The sequence below is a fragment of the Chrysemys picta genome, chromosome 1 (assembly GCF_011386835.1).
Source record: "Chrysemys picta bellii isolate R12L10 chromosome 1, ASM1138683v2, whole genome shotgun sequence".
Lineage (NCBI taxonomy): Eukaryota > Metazoa > Chordata > Testudines > Emydidae > Chrysemys > Chrysemys picta.
This window is the reverse complement of record NC_088791.1, coordinates 70,902,670-70,922,387: the sequence shown is the minus strand read 5'-3', so window position 1 is coordinate 70,922,387 and position 19,718 is coordinate 70,902,670. Positions and strand designations below refer to the sequence as shown.

The window sequence follows — 19,718 nt, the reverse complement described above, 5'->3', positions numbered from 1 at the left end:
TGTTCCCATATTTATTCAGCACATCAAAAATGTATCAATCATGTTTTCCATTTATTGAACAAAGGAAGTATTATCTACACTTAGTGAATTGAACTGGTTGTTTGTGCTCACCATGCCTGTCAAGGCATTAGAACTAGTAAATCTCATCTTCTCATATCTAATTTTTATTAATAGATTGGAAGAGGAAAACAACCAGAGGTGAAAGTAAGCCAGTCTTGCCAGTACGCTATACCGGACTGGCTTTCTCAGGCTGGCGATTTAAAGGGCCTGGGGCTCCCGGCAGCGGCTGGAGCCCTGGGCCCTTTAAATTGCAACCAGAGCCCCTGGGTAGCTGTAGCTACTAATCTAAGGAGGGGTGGCAATTCCAAGGCTGAGCATGCTTGAACCTTGCAACGGTGGCCCTATGGACTCTAAATCCTCAGTGCTGGCCCTAGGCAGCTGCAAACTCTGCAGTTAAGCACTTCCCTCCTCTAGGCCATGGCTTTAAGTACCTGAGATGCCCATCACCTGCAGCAGAGGCCACCAATTCCTATGCATCCCTCAGCTAGCACTGAGTCTAGCAGAAACTGCAGAATGATTTTGGAGGCTGGAGTTCCAGGGGGTTTCCATCCCTGAACAGCAGCTCTGCAACAAGCTAACATGGCCCCACTCCACTGTGGAACCAGGACCCTATGAAGACAGTGGAGTTACCCTGTGTATAACCAGTTCTGTCCAAAGCCTGTTGAAGTGAGTGGAAGTCTTTCTATTGTCTTTAATGGGCTGTGTATAGAAGCAAAGGACCCCATTCTAGACTCCAGGAGCAAAGTGCATTCTATGCTGCACTGGTTTACTATTGTAACAGGAAGGTTTTACATTACCTAGTGAATAAGCAACACCTTCTAACTTTTTCTGAGAGGCTTCCCACCCAGTTACTAACTGTAAAGCTGCTTAGCTTACAAGGGCTGAAAATATCAGGTAGTATGGTTACAAAAGCAAGGCACTTCTGAATTCAGTAGGAATTATGGATGGGCACAGAATACAGACAGGACTGGTACCTGCATGGTTACAAAACTGCAGGTGGCTAGGAGCCCCAGAGCTCGGGCGCTTTAAAATGCCGCCCGTGACTCCACGGTGGCAGAGCCCCGGGTCCTTTTAAATCGCCGCCCAAGCCCTGCTGCTATAGCTCTGGGATAGCGTCAGCGAGGCTCCAGCGGTGATTTAAAGTGCCAGAGGCTCCAGGCACCGCTACTGCAGCGGCGCCCCGGGCCCTTTAAATCTTGATTTAAAGGGCCCAGGGATTTAAAGGCCCTGCCTCTTCCAGTTGAGGCCCTGCCCTCTGATCAGGACTCCGGTGCACTGGTAAGTCCTTTAAGTTACTTTCACCCTGAAAACAACCTTTCCTGTTTCAACTTCTAATTGGTTGCTTAACTCTGAATACCCTCTACTCATTGAACGAATTGAATAAACTGAAATGAAAGAAATATTCTCTCTGCACCTGCAGAAGATACTGCTGTTGCCAAAGCTGGTTCAGCACTTCAACAAACTGGTTCCATGTGCTTAGCCCATGACTTCCACCAGTTCAGTGGGTTGGTTTTCTTTAAAAATTAGGAGCAAATATGTACTGCTTAGCATTACTTTTTGTATTTAATATAAAGCATTTAAATTGATTATAATAAATTTAGGCCTTAATTTCAAATTTTAATTTTGAACGGGTTTACATTTAAAAAAAATAAACTAGTATTTAATTTAAATTAAATAAAATCTGAATCTTGATTTTATTTTTTCTTCTAAATCTATTTTTAGCCACCTTACCCCCTCACACATCCTCATTTGCCTAGATCTTCTCCTAGAAGGGGTATTTGCACTTAGCCCCTCTGACCCAGCACAGCAGTTGTGCACTTCTCCCTCTCCATTCTGTCCTTTTAAAGAACAGAACTACAGAAATGAGTACAAGAAATGTACTTCTCTTTGTGGAAAACCACAGATCAAGGAAATGTGAAGGCAGGTGGTGAAGCTCGAGTGCAGAAGAGAGCATTTTTGTGGGTGCGTGCTGCAACTTGACAAAATAAATTGTGGTGCATTGTGTTGTTGGATGTTTATATTGTACGCGGGGGGGGAGGGGGAGCTTATACAAGAAAATTCTTGGTTTTATTATTGCCATGCTGTAGCAGACCCTCAAACTGAATAGAGAATTCCTCAGTTCAGGTGTTTTAAGCTTGTCATGGGGTCATTTGTGGATGTCCTTTCCACAAATTTGGCTTTCCAAGAATCTTGCATTTGCTGTCAAGTCCTGCCAATCTCTGGCTCAGTTTCTTTCCTCAGGTCTCCCTCTGACTTCCTTATATCTGTTATGGGATTTTGTTGAGAACCTATCAATTTTGAATGATTAGAGAGGGAGTGCAGAAATAGAAATGTATACACCTTGTTTTTCTCCTTATTAGTGCAGACTTGAAAGAAAAGTCTTGTCATGAAAATGTCTGAATTCCTTAATCTGTACTTTGATTTGTAACTGCTATTCTTACACAAGGATCTACACCTACTCATCTTAGACCAGAGCTAATTTTTTAAAGAGCCCTTTTTGGTGCTTTTTCTTGGCACTGTCTCTTATATACGTCAACCAAGTTATTTCAAATTCTTTCACAGGCTCTACAGAACTGTGTGTGATGATGATAACCACATTCTGAGAACTATTTCCTGTAGGTAGTATGTTTATAGTGCTATCATGACTCTCCAGGACTTCAGAATATAAACCTGTTTTGGTAGCTTTTGCTGCATTTCCACTGTTGGTCTGATTCCAGTACAAATAAACTGATTCTTAATTAATCTCCAGCTTCTTTCAGAATGCAGATATGGATGGTCAACTCTTTTTTGCAGCACTAGTCACTGAAGACAAATGTGACTATGCTATTTTAAAGGGGTTCTTGGTTTAATATTGTAAATATGTATCAATGTTGAGTAATATTTTTTCAATAAGAAATGCCTACTCCATATACTGTGCCTTGAAGATGGTACTCTGTTGGTTTTGTAGGCTAACAGGTATAGCGAGAGACCCCAAAGCGCAACACTCCTAGTCAGATTTGTAATGGTATGTTCTGCAATAATTAACTGATTTGGGACAATGTTAAGATTTTTTTGTTTTTATATATTACACTGTGCAAGCTTCCAGGTGTTTTGAAGATTTACACACTTTTTTTGTATGTATGCATACCATATATACATGTAGCCACCCCCGGACTGCAACCCTGGGGACTGTTAAAAATGCCCAGCACCACTACACAAAATAGGCTAGGAAGGACTTTGGGTAAAGCTTACCTGAACTGAAATTTGATAGGATGTTGGGGGTGACGCTCATTCTCCTACAAAAGGGATTGATATTTTAGACCAGTAGTTCTCTGGGCCCGCTGGGGGGCCACGAGCAGGTTTCAGGGGGTCCGCCAAGCATGGCTGGCATTAGACTTGCTGGGGCCCAGGACAGAAAGCCGAAGTCCCACCGCCTGGGCCTGAAGCCGAAGCCTGAGCAACTTAGCTTCACAGGGCTGTCTATGGTGTGGAACCCCAGGCAATTACCCTGCTTGCTACTACCGAACACTGGCCCTGGCTTTTATATGCAGAAAAACAGTTATTGAGGCACAGGTGGGCCATGGAAATTTTAGTGTGGGGGGCACTCAGAAAGAAAAAGGTTGAGAACCCCTGTTTTAGACTACAGGTGTTATGATCTTATGACTTTAACATTTGAAAGTTTATACGTCCAGCAGTACGCTGTTCAACACCATACCAAGGCACATGGTCCCTATGGATTTCCAGGGCGTGTTTTCTCAAGACTACATTCATCAACTGGATTTTTCCCTGATAACACCTGTCAAACTACTGATTTGGTGGTTCTCCTGTTTCGCTACAATAATGAGACAAGACTACATTTCAGTTGGACTGTTTAGTTATACAAGATTGCATTATTGCAATCAGAATTTTTAGGTTTGCGTGAACATTTATTTCGTTCTGATAAAATGTAACAGTGAAACAAAGAGCAATAGTATGTGAATTTTCAGTACAAAATTAGTGAGTTCAGAATTTAAGCCAATTGAGCAATGTGGTTTTTATAAATGTCACTGGTATTGGACTTTATTAAATATTTATATTTCCATAGTGCTCTAGTGTACCATTGTGCTAGATGCTGTCCAGATTCGCATCAAGATATAATCTCGGCTCCAAAGAGCCTGCAGTCTAAGAAGGAAAGTGACCTACTGTGGGGGGAGGACAGAAAAGAAGGATGCTACAACAGATCCACCCAACACAATTTTTATGCGCAAGCTTCTAAAAATATAAACTGACTGCCAACTATTCCCAGCTGTCTCTCAACCTAACTCTTCTTAACTAAGGAGTAGAGGAGTGTGGGAGGTGGTATAATATCCTAAATCATTAAGAGTGTATGCAGGGTCATAAAATCAGGTCTTGTCAGAATAAGTAAACTGCCTAGTAAAAATATAGTGTATTGCTTTTTGTGTCTAAGGTACATTTGTTAACTATGTGAAATTGCAATCTGTTTTTAGAAACCAAATGATTTCTACATAGCAAAATCTTGGGTGGTGTCACTATGCGGTATTTTGTTAGCCTTTATCTTTCTGAGACCTTATTTCATCAGCAACAGTTTGGTGTACCCATATTTCATTGCTTGTATGTTTGAAGACTAAAAACAATAAACTCCTTAAAATGTAAAGGAGGCATTCTAGGGTTGAAATTTATATGCAGGGTTCTATGTGTAATGTGATTACGCAGCTGGCAAATTTTCTTTTTCTTGTAAAATTGGGCTAAATTTTAGGATTTAGGAAATCTTAGGATTTTGTAGCATAAGTCTATAGCCCTTGCAGTTGTGAAGGTAACCCAGTGGTGCACAGTGTAAACCAATGCTGAGATACTTGCAGATAGCTTGGAACAGTAGGTCTGGGTGTCGTGAACAGAGCTACTTATCTCCATTGGATATTGGCTCCAAATCCTAACCAAGGATACTTTAAACATTGACATTGCTTCTCTGATCTTGGCAGAAATGTCAGGCTAATACTTCACCATTGTTGGATGTAAGCTAGTTGCTGTCTGGGTTTTGTTGGTGTGGAGAATGAAGAATTCTCTATCCCATTTTGCATAGAAGTGGAACAAGTGATGCATCGCTTCTCCCCATGGTACCAAATTCCAAATGCCTTTTGATTCCCAGAAAACAAAACCACCACCTACATCTTTCTGGCTGTCCAAAGCCCCATCTGCCAAAACCTCAGTCTTCCCACTTAAAGCCTCTGCAATGCTGTTGTGTATTTTAATACAGAAATGACAATTGGGGTGAGGTGGGGTAGTGTAGTGCAAAATGAAATTAAACTTAAATTTAATATTAACAAGAAAAACTACATATTGCACCATACTGGAAAGGAGCAGCAGCAGTGGGAGAGGACCTATAGGAACAGTGTCACCTAATGTAGAGGTCCCTGACACACACGACACAAGTCTAAATTACATTAAGTCAATACAGATATCTGCCAGTCCCACAGTTTCCTATTACACCCTAGTAACTTGAGGGAAATTGGAGAGTCCAGCTGTAACTGAGATGTGTTGGGCTCCTGACCAAATAGTCACAACTAACTGTGGCAATCTTCAATTTAATAGTTTTCAGAATAATAGTTGCACCTCTTTGGAGTCTGAGAATGCAAATTTTACTTATACAAGAAATAATTCAAATGTTCCTTATAACCGAAATAACAAACTTTTTTTTACCTAATAGTTAATATTTAATAGTCCCTTCCATAAGGACCTCACTGTCATTGTGATTAGCAAGCAGGTCATCCCCAAAAGGGTACTGAAAATGCTGTTTACCTTGTGTGCTTGTTAGGTTGGTCAAAATACCTGCCAATTTCCTTAAAGAATAACTTACTAAATGTCATGCTTTTCAATACAGTGTGAATTCATTCTAGCCTCATTGGAGAGCAGAGTCCTAAATATGGAAATTTGCCCATGTTGAACTATTCCTTCCCTTAACTACCATCTTCAGTGTGACTATCAGTGCACCTTAAGTGATAGTTACTTCTAACATGAAGGAAGGGTGTATGCATTACAAACACAATTAATGTTTGTTTCAGTTGTACTGTCATAGTTACAGGACTGGCTGCACTTACCGCTTATATGGTCCTTCAGATGTTACATATCATGCCTTTACTTATCCTCTGGTGGGATTTTGCAATTCTCTCACTCTAGAAAAACAACAAGGAATCTAGTGGCACCTTAAAGACTAACAGATTTATTTGGGCATAAGCTTTCGTGGGTAAAAAACCCACTTCTTCAGATGCAGGGAGTGAAAATTACAGATGCAGGCATAAATATACTGCCTGTTAGTCTTTAAGGTGCCACTGGACTCCTCGTTGTTTTTGTGGATACAGACTAACATGGCAATTCTTCTGATACTTCTCACTCTAGACTGATCCCAAGGCTACAACTGTTCTTATGCTGTATGTTTGAGTTCTTCTTCGAGTGCTTGCTCATATCCATTCCATTAGGTGTGTGCGCGCCGCGTGCACGATCGTCGGAAGATTTTCTACCCTAGCAACACCGGCGGGTCGGCTGTGGAGCCCCCTAGAGTGGCGCCTTCATGGCGCTGAATATATACCCCAGCCGACCTGGCGCCCCCTCAGTTCCTTCTTACCGCCCCTGACGGTCGTTGGAACTGTGGAGCGCGGCATAGCTGTTCTCCACTCTCCCTAGCTTAGTTAGTTATTCGCAGTTATAGTTATAGTTATAGTTATAGTTATAGTTCTAGTGTGTATAGTTAAATAGTTCAATAGTTTTAAAAGTTGTTCTAGTTGTTCTAGTAGTTCAGGGGATTAAGGGGGTCGTCTCCCCCTTTCTCCCCCGGCCGCGGGGCCGGGCTCATGCCCAACGCTCCTGGCTTCAAGCAGTGCGCCTCCTGCGCTAAGCCTATGCCCACGAGTGACCCGCACGACTCCTGTCTGAAGTGCCTGGGAGAGTCCCATCAAACAGATAAGTGCAAGATCTGTAAGGCCTTCAGACCAAGGACCAAGAAGGAGCGGGACTTTCGGCTCCGGCAACTCCTGATGGAGGCGGCACTTAGTCCGGACGCTCCATCTACAAGCCAGGCCCCGGCACCTAGCGCCTCGGTGCGCAGTGCCCCGGCGGCACCGGCCATGCCGACCACGCGAGTGGCGTCGGACAAGCCTCCCCGGCACCGGACCTCGTCGGCACCGCAAGCACAGCAAGTGCCTCGGCGCCGGTCATTATCCCCAGGGCATAAAAAAGCCCATAAGACGGGGACCTCCGTGCCGAAGACGCCGGCTCCCCCAGTGCCGGGGGTAGAGCCGCGTCCGCCGGTGGAGCACCGGAAACAGGTGCCTCCAGCACCGTCGAGTCCGGCGCCGAGGCCGTTGAGTCCGGTGCAGATAGCGTCTCCACCGAGACCGGCGGTGATACAGTGCCTCCCGTCGACTCCAGAGACCTTCGCGGTGGCGAGAGACTTAATAGCTCTCACGGAGCCGGCACCGCCTCAACCACCGGCACCGACGGCACGTTGACTCGCCCGGTCCAGTCGAGGGGGAAACCTGCCTTGATGCGCCCTCCATCGCAAGGGCTGGAACCTCGGCACCGGTCCAGGTCCCGAAGCAGGTCCCCACGCCGCTCGCAGTCCCGGCGCCGAATATCACCTCGGCACCGGTCGTACTCGCGGCCAAGATCTTCGTCGCGGCACCGCTCTACGTCTCGGCACCGCTATGATCGTCGGCACCGATCAACGTCGAGACGTAGTTCTCGGCACCGCTACGGCCGACGCTCGACGTCGAGAGGCCGCTCCCGGCACTGGGCATACTCCAGGTCCTCGTCGAGGTCCAGATCCGACTCCCGGCACCGACGAGGTCATCGGCACCGATCGCGGTCCCGGCACTGTTCGCCGGCACCGCGTAGAGATAGATCATCTCCGGACCGGCACCGTGCGGCACCGCAGCCCACGGGAATCGTCTCAACGCTCTCGGCACCGCCATGGCCATCGAGATTGGTGTCTCGCTCCTCGGAGGACCTCTCGAGATCGGCATACCCCCCTCAGGGGCAAGCCGAGGAACAGGACTTGGGCCATTGGCAAGAGATAACAGAGGACCATTCTCATGGCCCATCTCACTGGTCGTTTTGGACCCCGTGGGCGTACCATCAGGCGCAAGGGGCTCCAATAGCTTCGACCTCTCGCTCCGGTCACTCCGCTAGAAGGGCCCCAGAGTCCACCATCTCTCGGCTTCCGCCAGGGGGCATGGAGGCTTCCGTGTCCGCACCACCTGATGCCCTGGACCCAAGCGCAGGTGATGCTCCGGCCCAGGAGCAGGGAGACCAGGACCCTCCCTTGGATCCTGTACCACCGGAGGCATCTTCCTCTTCCTCTCCGGATGAGGCAGTGGCGGGCACATCGTGCACAGGTCCACCTCCAATAGATCTTCGGGCTCACCAGGATCTTCTGCGTAGGATGGCCCGTAATATGGACCTGCAGGCAGAGGAGATAGTGGAGGTGCAGGACCCCATCGTGAATATCCTCGGAGCGGATGCCCCATCGAGGGTGGCGTTACCCCTGATCCGCACGATACAAGCCAATGCAACTACGATATGGCAGACTCCTGCCTCTATCCCACCCACAGCGAGAGGGGTGGAAAGGAAATACTTTGTTCCGTCCAAAGACTACGGGTACTTGTATACCCACCCCCAGCCGTGTTCACTGGTGGTGGCATCAGTGAACGCAAGGGAGCGCCACGGTCAGCAGGCCGCAGCGCCCAAATCAAAGGAGGCTAAGCGCCTCGATTTGTTCGGCCGTAAGGTTTACTCAGCCGGAGGGCTGCAACTTAGAGTGGCTAACCAGCAGGCGCTCTTGAGCCGCTATAACTTTAACTCCTGGAACTCTATGGGGAAGTTCAAGGAGTTGGTTCCCCAAGAGTCCAGGGAGGAGTTTGGAGCCCTGGTAGAGGAGGGTAAGAAGGTGGCTCGGACCTCCTTACAGGCCTCCTTGGACATAGCGGACTCGGCTGCGAGAACCCTGGCCTCAGGTATCGCTATGCGGAGGATCTCCTGGCTCCAGGTTTCGGGTCTGCCTCAGGAACTGCAGCAAACCCTGCAGGATCTACCCTTCGAAGGACAAGGGTTGTTTTCAGAAAAGACGGACTCTCGTCTGCAGAGCCTCAAGGACTCCAGGACAATCATGCGTTCCCTGGGGATGCATGTTGTGGGCACTCAGCGCAGGCCATTTAGGCCGCAGCCTCAGCGCTTCTACCCCCCCCCCCCCCCGCCTCGTCAGAGACCGGACTCGGCCCGGAGGCGAGGGCGAGGTGGTAGACGAAGGTGGACCGGCCCTCAACCCGGTCAGAACCAGGGGCCACCTAGACCACCTTCAGGCCCCAGGCAGAACTTTTGAAGGTGCGGTCGAGGACGGCGCCCCAGTCATCCCCCAGGATCCAGCCCCCTCCTTTCGGGATCGCCTTTCCCATTTCCACCGTGCCTGGTCCCTTATAACCTCGGACCGTTGGGTCCTTCGCACGGTGGACAGGGGATATGCTATCCAGTTTTCTTCAATCCCCCCCTCCTCCCCCCCTTCCCCGTCCCTCTTCAGGGACCCTTCTCACGAGCAACTTCTTATACAGGAAGTTTCCACGCTCCTTGCTATGGGGGCCATAGAGGAGGTTCCAGTGGAGTTAAGGGGCAGGGGATTCTATTCCCGTTACTTCCTCATTCCCAAGTCCAAAGGAGGTCTGCGACCCATCTTGGACTTGCGCGGACTCAACAAATTCGTAGTAAAGTTGAAGTTCCGCATGGTCTCTCTGGGGGCCATTATCCCTTCCCTCGATCCTGGAGACTGGTTCGCCGCCCTCGACATGAAAGACGCATACTTTCACATCGCAATTTACCCGCCTCACAGACGCTTCCTGCGATTCGTGGTAAGCAAGGTGCACTACCAATTTGCAGTCCTTCCCTTCGGCCTATCCTCGGCCCCAAGGGTGTTCACGAAATGTATGGCTGTCGTGGCAGCGTACCTTCGTCGGCAAGGGATACAGGTGTTCCCGTACCTAGACGACTGGCTAGTACGCGGTCGCACCAAAGAGCAAGTTCGAGCTCACATTCACATAATAGTGCACACATTCAACGAGTTGGGCATCCTACTCAACAAGGACAAATCCACTCTAGAACCTACCCAGAGAATAGAATTCATCGGCGCAGTCCTAGACTCCAGACGTGCACAAGCCATCCTGCCAGACAACCGCTTTTGCACCATCACGAACCTCATTCAAGGGCTCAAGGCCTTCCCAACTACCACGGTGAGGTCGTGCCTTACCCTGCTGGGTCACATGGCTTCCTGCACGTACGTAACCAGGCATGCCAGACTTCGGCTTCGCCCACTCCAGACCTGGGTGTCATCAATATACCGCCCACATCGGGACAGCCTGAACATGATGGTCACGGTCCCGAACTCGGTCCTGACCTCCCTCACCTGGTGGCTAGATCACAATGTGGTTTGCGAGGGGATGCCATTTCACGCCCCACAACCCTCTCTGCACCTGGTCACAGACGCTTCGTCTCTGGGTTGGGGCGCCCATCTCAACGAACATCATACCCAGGGCCTGTGGACTGCACCCCAGATAGCTCTGCACATCAATGTTCGGGAGCTGATGGCGGTGCGCCTGGCGTGCCAGGCATTTCTCAACCTCCTACGTGGCCGCTGTGTGTTAGTTCTCATCGACAACACCACGGCCATGTTTTACATCAACAAGCAAGGAGGAGCACGTTCGTCAATTCTATGCCAAGAGGCCATTCGCCTGTGGGACTTCTGCATCGCCCACTCAATCCATCTCACGGCATCGTTCCTCCCTGGAGTCCAGAACACTTTAGCGGACCGACTCAGCAGGTCCTTTCAGACGCACGAGTGGTCTATCCGTCCGGACATCATACATTCAGTTTTCCAGAAGTGGGGGTTTCCCCAGATAGACCTGTTTGCATCTCGAGACAACAGGAAGTGCCACGTGTTCTGCTCCCTGCAAGGTCGAGCTCCGGGCTCCCTCTCGGATGCGTTTCTCCTTCCCTGGAAAGACCACCTGTTCTATGCCTTCCCTCCGTTTCCTCTGGTCCACAAGGTACTGCTCAAATTGCGCAGAGACCAGGCACAGGTGATTCTGATCGCCCCAGCGTGGCCGAGACAACCTTGGTACACCACGTTGTTGGAGCTCTCGGTTCAGACACCGATCCCGCTTCCATTATGCCCGGATCTCATCTCTCAGGACCACGGCCGCCTGCGTCACCCCGACCTGCAATCACTCCACCTCACGGCGTGGCTGCTCCATGGTTCACCCAGGCAGAGCAGCAGTGCTCGCACTCTGTCCAACAGATTCTGCTGAGCAGTAGGAAGCCCTCAACACGGACTACATACTTGGCCAAGTGGAAGCGGTTCTCCTGTTGGTGCGAACAACGAGCCACGTCCCCGTTGCAGGCACCTATTCCTCTCATATTGGAATATCTCCTCTCCCTAAAACAGCAAGGGTTGGCGATATCTTCAATTAGAGTTCACCTGGCCGCTATATCGGCTTTTCACCCAGGGGAGCTCGCGTCTTCGGTATTCTCTAACCCAATGGTCGTTAGATTCCTCAAGGGCTTAGACCGGATGTACCCACAGCAACGTCAGCCCGTTCCGACGTGGGACCTCAACCTGGTTCTCTCCAAGCTCACAGATCCTCCATTCGAGCCACTGGCCACCTGTTCACTTCTGTACCTATCCTGGAAGACAGCCTTCCTCGTAGCCATCACCTCAGCAAGGCGCGTTTCTGAACTCAGGGCGCTTACATCTGAGCCCCCTTACACAGTTTTTCATAAGGATAAAGTGCAGCTTCGTCCACATCCTGCCTTTCTCCCTAAGGTGGTTTCTCCTTTTCATATCAACCAGGATATATTTCTCCCGGTCTTTCATCCTAAACCACATGCCACTCGCCAGGATCAACATTTGCATTCCCTGGACGTACGCAGGGCCCTGGCCTTCTATATTGACCGCACAAAGCACTTTAGAAAGACGACGCAACTCTTCGTTGCAGTGGCCGACCGAATGAAAGGCTCACTGGTCTCCTCACAACGCCTATCCTCCTGGATTACGTCTTGCATCCGGACTTGCTATGACCTGGCAGGTGTCTCAGCACCGCACCTCACCGCTCACTCCACGAGGGCCCAGGCTTCCTCGACGGCTTTCCTGGCACAAGTTCCGATCCAGGACATTTGTAGAGCAGCGGTTTGGTCATCAGTCCACACATTTACAGCTCACTATGCACTAGTGCAGCAGTCCAGAGACGATGCTGCTTTCGGATCAGCGGTTTTGCACACAGCAATGTCTCACTCCGACCCCACCACCTAAGTTGGGCTTGGGAGTCACCTAATGGAATGGATATGAGCAAGCACTCGAAGAAGAAAAGACGGTTACTCACCGTTGTAACTGTTGTTCTTCGAAATGTGTTGCTCATATCCATTCCAAACCCGCCCCCCGTCCCCACTGTCGGAGTAGCCGGCAAGAAGGAACTGAGGGGGCGCCGGGTCGGCTGGGGTATATATTCAGCGCCATGAAGGCGCCACTCTAGGGGGCTCCACAGCCGACCCGCCGGTGTTGCTAGGGTAGAAAATCTTCCGACGATCGTGCACGCGGCGCGCACACACCTAATGGAATGGATATGAGCAACACATCTCGAAGAACAACAGTTACAACTGTGAGTAACCGTCTTTTTCGGCACCTCTGGCTCTTCCCTTGAGGAGTCTCACCAGTGCTATTCAGTGATCAGACAGTCTTCTTAAAACAGAACTATTGAGGTAATAGCAAAGCTTTTAGAGAGGATTTTAAGAGTCTGTGTGCATGTCTCTTACCTAAAGGCTTATCCCCTGCTGGTGACCTAGGCAGGCCCAACTTCTTCAGACATCTCCAACAGGCTTCCTGTCGCAGACTGCTTCCTCCGAAACACTTGAGAGAGGGTCCCTCTTTAAAACTGAGAACAATCTTTTTTGTTCTTTTGCATTCCTGGGCTTTGGCCATTCTGGTCAAAACCAGTTGTGTAGGTTGGCTGGAGCCAGAGTAAAATCATCAAAGCTAATAGATGTGGCATTGTCCCTTAACAATTCTGAAGTGTTTGAGAAGTGGCTATCCTGGCCATTATTTTCCTTCCTGCTTGTTTTTCCCAGTAGCCTCCTATTAAATTTATATAGTCATACAGTGAACACCTCAATTGCCAGGCCAAAATATAGTATACATAAATTACAAAGCAGCTCCAAATCTGTGGTGTATCCACAGATTATGAACACATTTTATTTAAAATATACAAAGATATAATTGTGAGCCAGAAAATCTTGGATCTCTCTTCCTTGCACTTCTACAGACTTGCTGTATGTGACATTGGCCAAGGCACTTAACCTGTGCCTCTCTGTAGAATGTATATTTATATATTTCACATGATGGCTGAGGTTTAAATCATTGAACTTTTAAAATATTTTGAGCTTCTTGGGGCAAAACAGAGTAAATTATATTTTTAAATATGCAGCATTGTTGTGTACCCTTGATGGTCCCAGGATATTAGAGAGACAAGGTGGATCAGGTAATGTCTTTTTCTGGACCAACTTCTGTGGATCAGAGAGACAAGCTTCTTGAGGTTACATAGAGCTCTTCTTCAGGTCTGGGAAACGTATTTTTAAATAAGCATTTTGAAACCAAATCACCTGGCTTGGGGCTGCAGGATAGGCACCCCTTTTGCGGCCCCAGCAGGTTCAGGCCAGGGCCGGGTTTAGGCCGGGGAAGGGGTGCCCGTGCCGTGCCTGGGGCCGGGTTGCACTGCGCCTGGGGCTGGGTTGGCGGAAATACACCCCGGCCGTGGCATGTCACCCTGGCTGTGGCAGGTCACAGGGTGGGTTCCCTGAGCGCTTGTGCAGCGCTAAATAGGCTGCTGCGTGGCTCCATGGCCGTGCAGCTTACAGGGAACTTAAGTCCACAGTAATTCATGTCTGTTTTTGAGGGTTTTATACTGTGGTGTGAACAAGCCTGGTATCATAGCACCCTTTCCTTGTTCCATACAAAAGATTGCATCATATATAGGGAATAAGGCAGTGGTCCTGAGGAAGGGCGTGGGATGATCCTGTCAGTCTTTTTGACTGGAACCTAAAAAACATGGATCCAGTCCCCAGCTCGTCCAAAAATGGCACCATAAGTGGCAAAGTCACGTAGTCTCTGTGCCTCGGGTCTGTTTAGGTCTACTGCTTAAACTGTAGTGGAGATCTTAAAAATTCATAAAAATTTCTGATTAAATTGAGTGCTACAGAAAAGCTTGTAAAAGAAAACCATTCCTTGTTCACTGTAGGGATTGGATGTTGCTCAGTAATTGAGGCCTGGAGCTACACATTGAACAAAGAGGATGTAAAAGGATACAGAAGAATCTGGTTTTTGCTTACTGACTGTTGTTTATTCACTGGCCTTTGTCAGCTCTATGCCTTGAACGAGTGTGATCCTGTGGGGAAAATGACATGTTATATTTTAAGACTATCACAATGCATGTGCAAGATAGGCCAACCTTAATGTGATAATTTCTTGAGTTTTGGGTGCTTCACTTTGCAACCTTAATTTTCCTTTAATTTAGGCCCTTTGTACAGGTAGTATGTGGAATCTTCGAGAACATACGATATAAATAGCATATGGTAGCAGTTAAGCCATTATTTTTGTTGAGCACTGCTCTAGTGTATTATTGTTAAAGAACACTAGTGATATCTGGTTGCAGTGTTAATTAATTTCAGCCACTGATGATTGATTTGTTCTCTTCCAGGATATGCAGGTTTGCAGCATGGAGGAACTCTAATTGAAAGAAATACTGAGACAAGGCCTCTTTCAACATGGAGACTGTTTTATTTGAAGGGGAACCTGACAGAATTTCGGTGAGTAACGTCAATGTGATTGAATGTATTCAAATTAAATAAACGTGGAGGGTTTTTTTTAGGTTCATTGATCTTGAGTTTGTATCTTAAATTGTAGGTACTTTTTGGTCACTGCGTGTTAAAAGTAAATTTTATATCCTATCAGCAGGGGAAAATGTACCAACACTTGTTAAGCAGGGCCTGCCTGGTAACCTTGTAGTAGTACTTTTCACTACCATGGAAGAAATGTTTGATTCCTGGACTTGGTACTCACTATTGGGGGGGGGGGGTAAGGTAGTAGAGGGCATTCCTGTTAGTCTTGCTGATCAGCATATGAGCAGGGCAGACTAGCTTTCTTTTTCCAGTCAGAGATTGGTAACTGAAGTGCTGCTTCATGAGATAAGGGGTAGGAGGAATGGTAGGGATTCCGAGGACTTTTTCAAGGACAATGAGTACTTTCCATCGAGGATTGTAAGCTCTCTGGGGCAGGGACCATGTCAACTTCTATACTGCACCTAGGACTGTGGGGCCCTAATCCCGATGAAGGTCTATAGGTGCTACCATATTTAAACAATTATGTTAACATACTAAGTAAAATAGTGAAGATGTATAACTGCTGAAGCCTTTATATATGACCAGGCTTGGAAGAACTAGATTTTTATTGGTAAATGTTGAACATTGATTTCACCATACAAACACTAACAGACAAAAAAAATCTTTCCATCGCTTCTGATGATAAATTTACAGATAGGCAAAGTAAGAAAAATGCTGTTAACTCATTAGAATTTGATTTACAGATATTTACTTTGTATATTTTGACATGTGATATTGACAATTTGAATATTTAAAAGATATAAAACTTTTAATTTTTTGAATGTCAACATCTACTATCATTAAAAAATCATCTTACACCTCCCACGGCTGAAAATTGAAATAGATAAAAATCAGAAAAATGCTGAAACCATAATTTTGCACTACTGTGAAAATTTAAATCAATAAAAATAACTTAAAATATTATTGTTTAAGTTTACAGAAAAAAAATCGTCGAAGCTTATATGTGAGGTTTGCATGACACAAGATGCACTAATGTTTTTTGTGGTGTGGTTTATTATATCTAGGGGAAAGATATAGCTTTTGATCTTCTTCCCGCCACATAGACAATTCTTTAAAAGATTGTCATTTACTTGGTAAAGACTCCAATACTCAATGAATTTCCATGAGGGCCTGTTACATACAGAATGGTTCAGTGGGATGTGACTTTTTTCTCCTGAAGTCATTTTTTGAGCTAATCACCTCCCTTCAAAAACAAAGTAAAACTCATTTAGAATTTTTCCTTTCTTTAGTGAAAATAAAGGAATGCTTTAAATTAATTCAAGAATTTTTTTTTTTTTACTTGATAAAACTTTTTGGTCACCCATAAAAGCAAAAAGAAAATCTTACAGCAGTATTTGGGCCATAAAAATAAGTAATCAAAAGCAGCTGTTTTTCCAGGACATAATCAATAATATGGAAAATGTGTTTCTATCTGGAGATGAGTATAAAGTGAGCTACTTTACAGCCTGCAGCAATGTTGGATCTCTCTTTGCTCATTCAGAATTACAACAAGGAGGTCGGTGGCACCTTAAAGATTAACAGATATATTTGGGCATAAGCTTTGTGGATAAAAAACCCACTTTTTCAAATGCATGTGGATACAGACTAACATGGCTACCCCTCTGATACTTGACAAAATTCAGAATTGAACTTCTCCCTGGGAGAGGGTACTCTCCTTTCCAAGGCCTTTGTTCACACCTTGTACGTCAAATGTCAACCACAATGTAGGGCCTGTTTGAAGAAACTCCCTGTTCCTCCTCCTCCTCCTCCTCCTCCTCCTCCTCCTGTGGTCATGGTACCTTATTTGCAATGATGAGAATCCTGCACCTTTCCTCGGTTATCAACATTTAGCAAATATAGAGATAAAGGTAAATTGGGAGGAATGCAGACAACTTTAAGTGTGTGGTGTTGGACCTCCTTGACATGCTTTAAAAATGAGATCTATAGAGTAGGTTTTTCTAAGTTCATTAAGGCTACAGATACACTGTCCTGCAGTTTGGACTGTGGGGGTGTAAAGAGCAGTGCACGCCAAAGTGTTGTGCTGTAATTCCCCCAGGCAGACCCTGTGGGCACGAACTAAAAGTTTTCTGGTTTGTATTAATGTAGTCCTGTTTGAATAGGACGACATTAATCTGAACTAGGAACTTTTTAGTTCGTGCTCACTCGGATCACATGGGAGAATTACAGTGCAGCACTTCGGTGCGCACTGCTATTCACACTTCCAATGTCTGAACTGCAGGGCAGAGTAGGCAAGCCATAAATCTAAAACGTTGTGAATTCTCTTCAGAACTGATGTTAATGTTAAGTACTTTTTTCCACTGTTCAGCATTGCTTGCCAGATTAATACTTACAGTAGTAATTAAGTTTGACAAATGTGTACCTTGATTATAGGCAGAATGTGAAGTATCATTTAATGTTTCTATTTTATACCACAGCTATTGTGTTAGAAGTGTTTTTCAAACTGTAAGCACAATTAAAAGTTTCTCTTTTGGGGCCAAAACCTTATCTAAGTACAGTATCTAATTTTCTTAGACTACTACACATTTTAGTTTAACGTTGCTTAAAGTATTTGAAAATCAATTCAGAAATATTACTACTATATTTAGGATTAGTACAATATTTCAGTTCCTTCTTTGTTTTGAAAATCCTTTGTGCACAAATACCCAGCGTCTTACAGGTTTTGTATTTTTGAGTATGAATAGGGTTGCCAACCCTCCCAGATTGAGCCCAATTCCAGGAGACTCACGGCCAATCTCCAGGAGGCTATTGAAGCCAATCCAGGATATTGTAGGCCACTAAAAGTCTGGCGGCGCAGTGGGGCTAAGGCAGGCTCCCTGCCTGCCCTGGCGCTCCACACGATTCCTAGAAGTGATTAGCATATCTAGTTAGGCCCAAGGGCGTCCAGGGGATCTCCACATGCTGCCCCTTCCCCGACTGCCAACTCTGCAGCTCCCCTTGGCTGGGAACAGCGGCCAATGGGAGCTGCAGGGTCAGTCCCTGCAGGCAGGGGAAGCACATGGAGCCGACTGGCTGCCCCTGAGCCTAGGAGCAGGACACGCTGGCCACTTCCCAGGAGCTGCCCAAGGTAAGTACCGCCCGGCCAGAGCCCGCACCTTGCACACCCTCCTGCACACACCCCAACCCTCTGCCCCAGCCCTGAGCCACCTTCCACACCCAAACCCTTCCAGAGCCCGCACCCCAACCCCCTACCCCAGGCTCAGCCTGGACCCCCTCCCACATCTCTTCAGCACTCCAACCTCCTGCCCTAGCCCAGTGAAAGTGAGTGAGGATGGGGGAGAGCAAATGATAGAGGGAGGAGGAGATGGAGTGAGTGGGGGTGAGGCAATGGTGTTTGGGTTTGTGTGATTTGATTAGACAGTATGAATAATATGGCAAGCAAGTGTGGATAGCCTAAACTTGAATTTATCCCCTAGAACCCCCAAAGAGAGGAAACTTGCTGAAGTATGCAGGATAGCTGTGTAATATTGAAGGGTTTGATTAGTGGGAGCCAGAAGTAATAAGGGCTTTTAAAAAAAAATCCTTCACTTAATCTTGTGTGCTGTGACCTGGTTGCTTTTGTTCTAGTACTGGGGAAAATAAATTATAACTTAAATTTTCTGTTGCCTGAGTTGCATAGTACTGTATTCCCCTTCTTCAGATTGGAGAGAATTCTGACTCTGTACAGAAGCCCTGGACTGCCATGGTGCTCTAAATTATAAGAGCTGATACAGGCTGAACTGCTGAGCTTTTCATAGGCTTTTGTAGATTTCTGTGACTTTCATATTTTTTGAAATCTGTGGGTTACTCACAGGATCCAGGCTCAGGCTGGCCTTCAACTGATGCATGTATCGACTAGGATTGTGTTCATTCATATTGGGATGTATTCTAGAGCAGAAGTTCCCAAATTGGGGTCCATAGGCCACTTACTGGCAGTCAGCAGAGATCTGGCTGGTTTACATTGTGCTGGCTATTCTTATTTAAGCTGAGAAAAGAACAGGTGGCAGGGGGCTAAAATCATATAAGAACATAAGCATGCAGTGTGATTCCTTTTCTTCAAAAGACGAACCATTATTGGGGTAAAGATGACCAAAAATATTGCCTAATACTATTTTCCTGCCTAAGCAATAGCTGTAGTTACCACAGGGGGAAATGATCAGTGTGATCACAAATGTGAGTGGGAAAGTAGCTCATGACTCAATTTCTTTTAATATTTTGTGTATACTGTGAGAGTTTGAACTCTCCAGCTCTACAGTTCATGCCATCTGCTGGTGAGGGAGATCTTGGAGTAGGACTGGTTGCAGGATCGCACTCATGCTACAGCTCTGCTGTTTGTCTGTAGCAGAAGACATCTAACGTCATCCACCTAGACTCAATTGCTGGGTTGGTAGAGAGCAAACAATAGGCTGTATGCTTTTTTTGGCATTTAGAGTATGGCTTTCTTGTCCAATTAAAATCAGTTTGTTCTGTGCATGCGTTTGGAAAATGGGGCAGCTCATAAGAGCTAGTAATTTAGTCAGAAAAAAGCACCTATGCTAATTCTCCTAGCTGTTCTGGTGATGCAGTTCTCAAACTCTCAACTTTAATTCTTGCTTCAGATCAGAATAGTTTGGTTGTAGCTTGTGTATTTGGGTGGTGGTATTGAAATGGGTGATCAAGAGGGCACAATAATATCAGTTTTTCACATGCAAATCTTGTTTCAATTTTGGAACCCTTGGAAA

At 46.5% G+C, this 19,718-nt stretch overlaps 1 protein-coding gene across 24 annotated transcripts in view; it reads left to right on the top strand.

The window, feature by feature from the left end:
* Positions 1-19,718, top strand: part of OSBPL8 (oxysterol binding protein like 8) — a 198,998-nt gene that overhangs the window by 51,908 nt on the left and 127,372 nt on the right. For 22 of the 24 annotated variants that reach the window (XR_010590973.1, XR_010590972.1, XM_065559324.1 and 19 more), the window contains one exon: positions 14,820-14,928. Coding sequence is in view for 11 of the 24 variants with exons in the window: in XM_065559324.1 (XP_065415396.1) it covers positions 14,887-14,928 (42 nt within the window). In the remaining 13 variants the exon portion in view is untranslated. Of the gene's footprint in view, positions 1-14,819; positions 14,929-17,151; positions 19,381-19,718 lie in introns of those variants that run through there. The other 2 variants (XM_005310817.5, XM_005310813.5) reach the window with 1 other exon arrangement.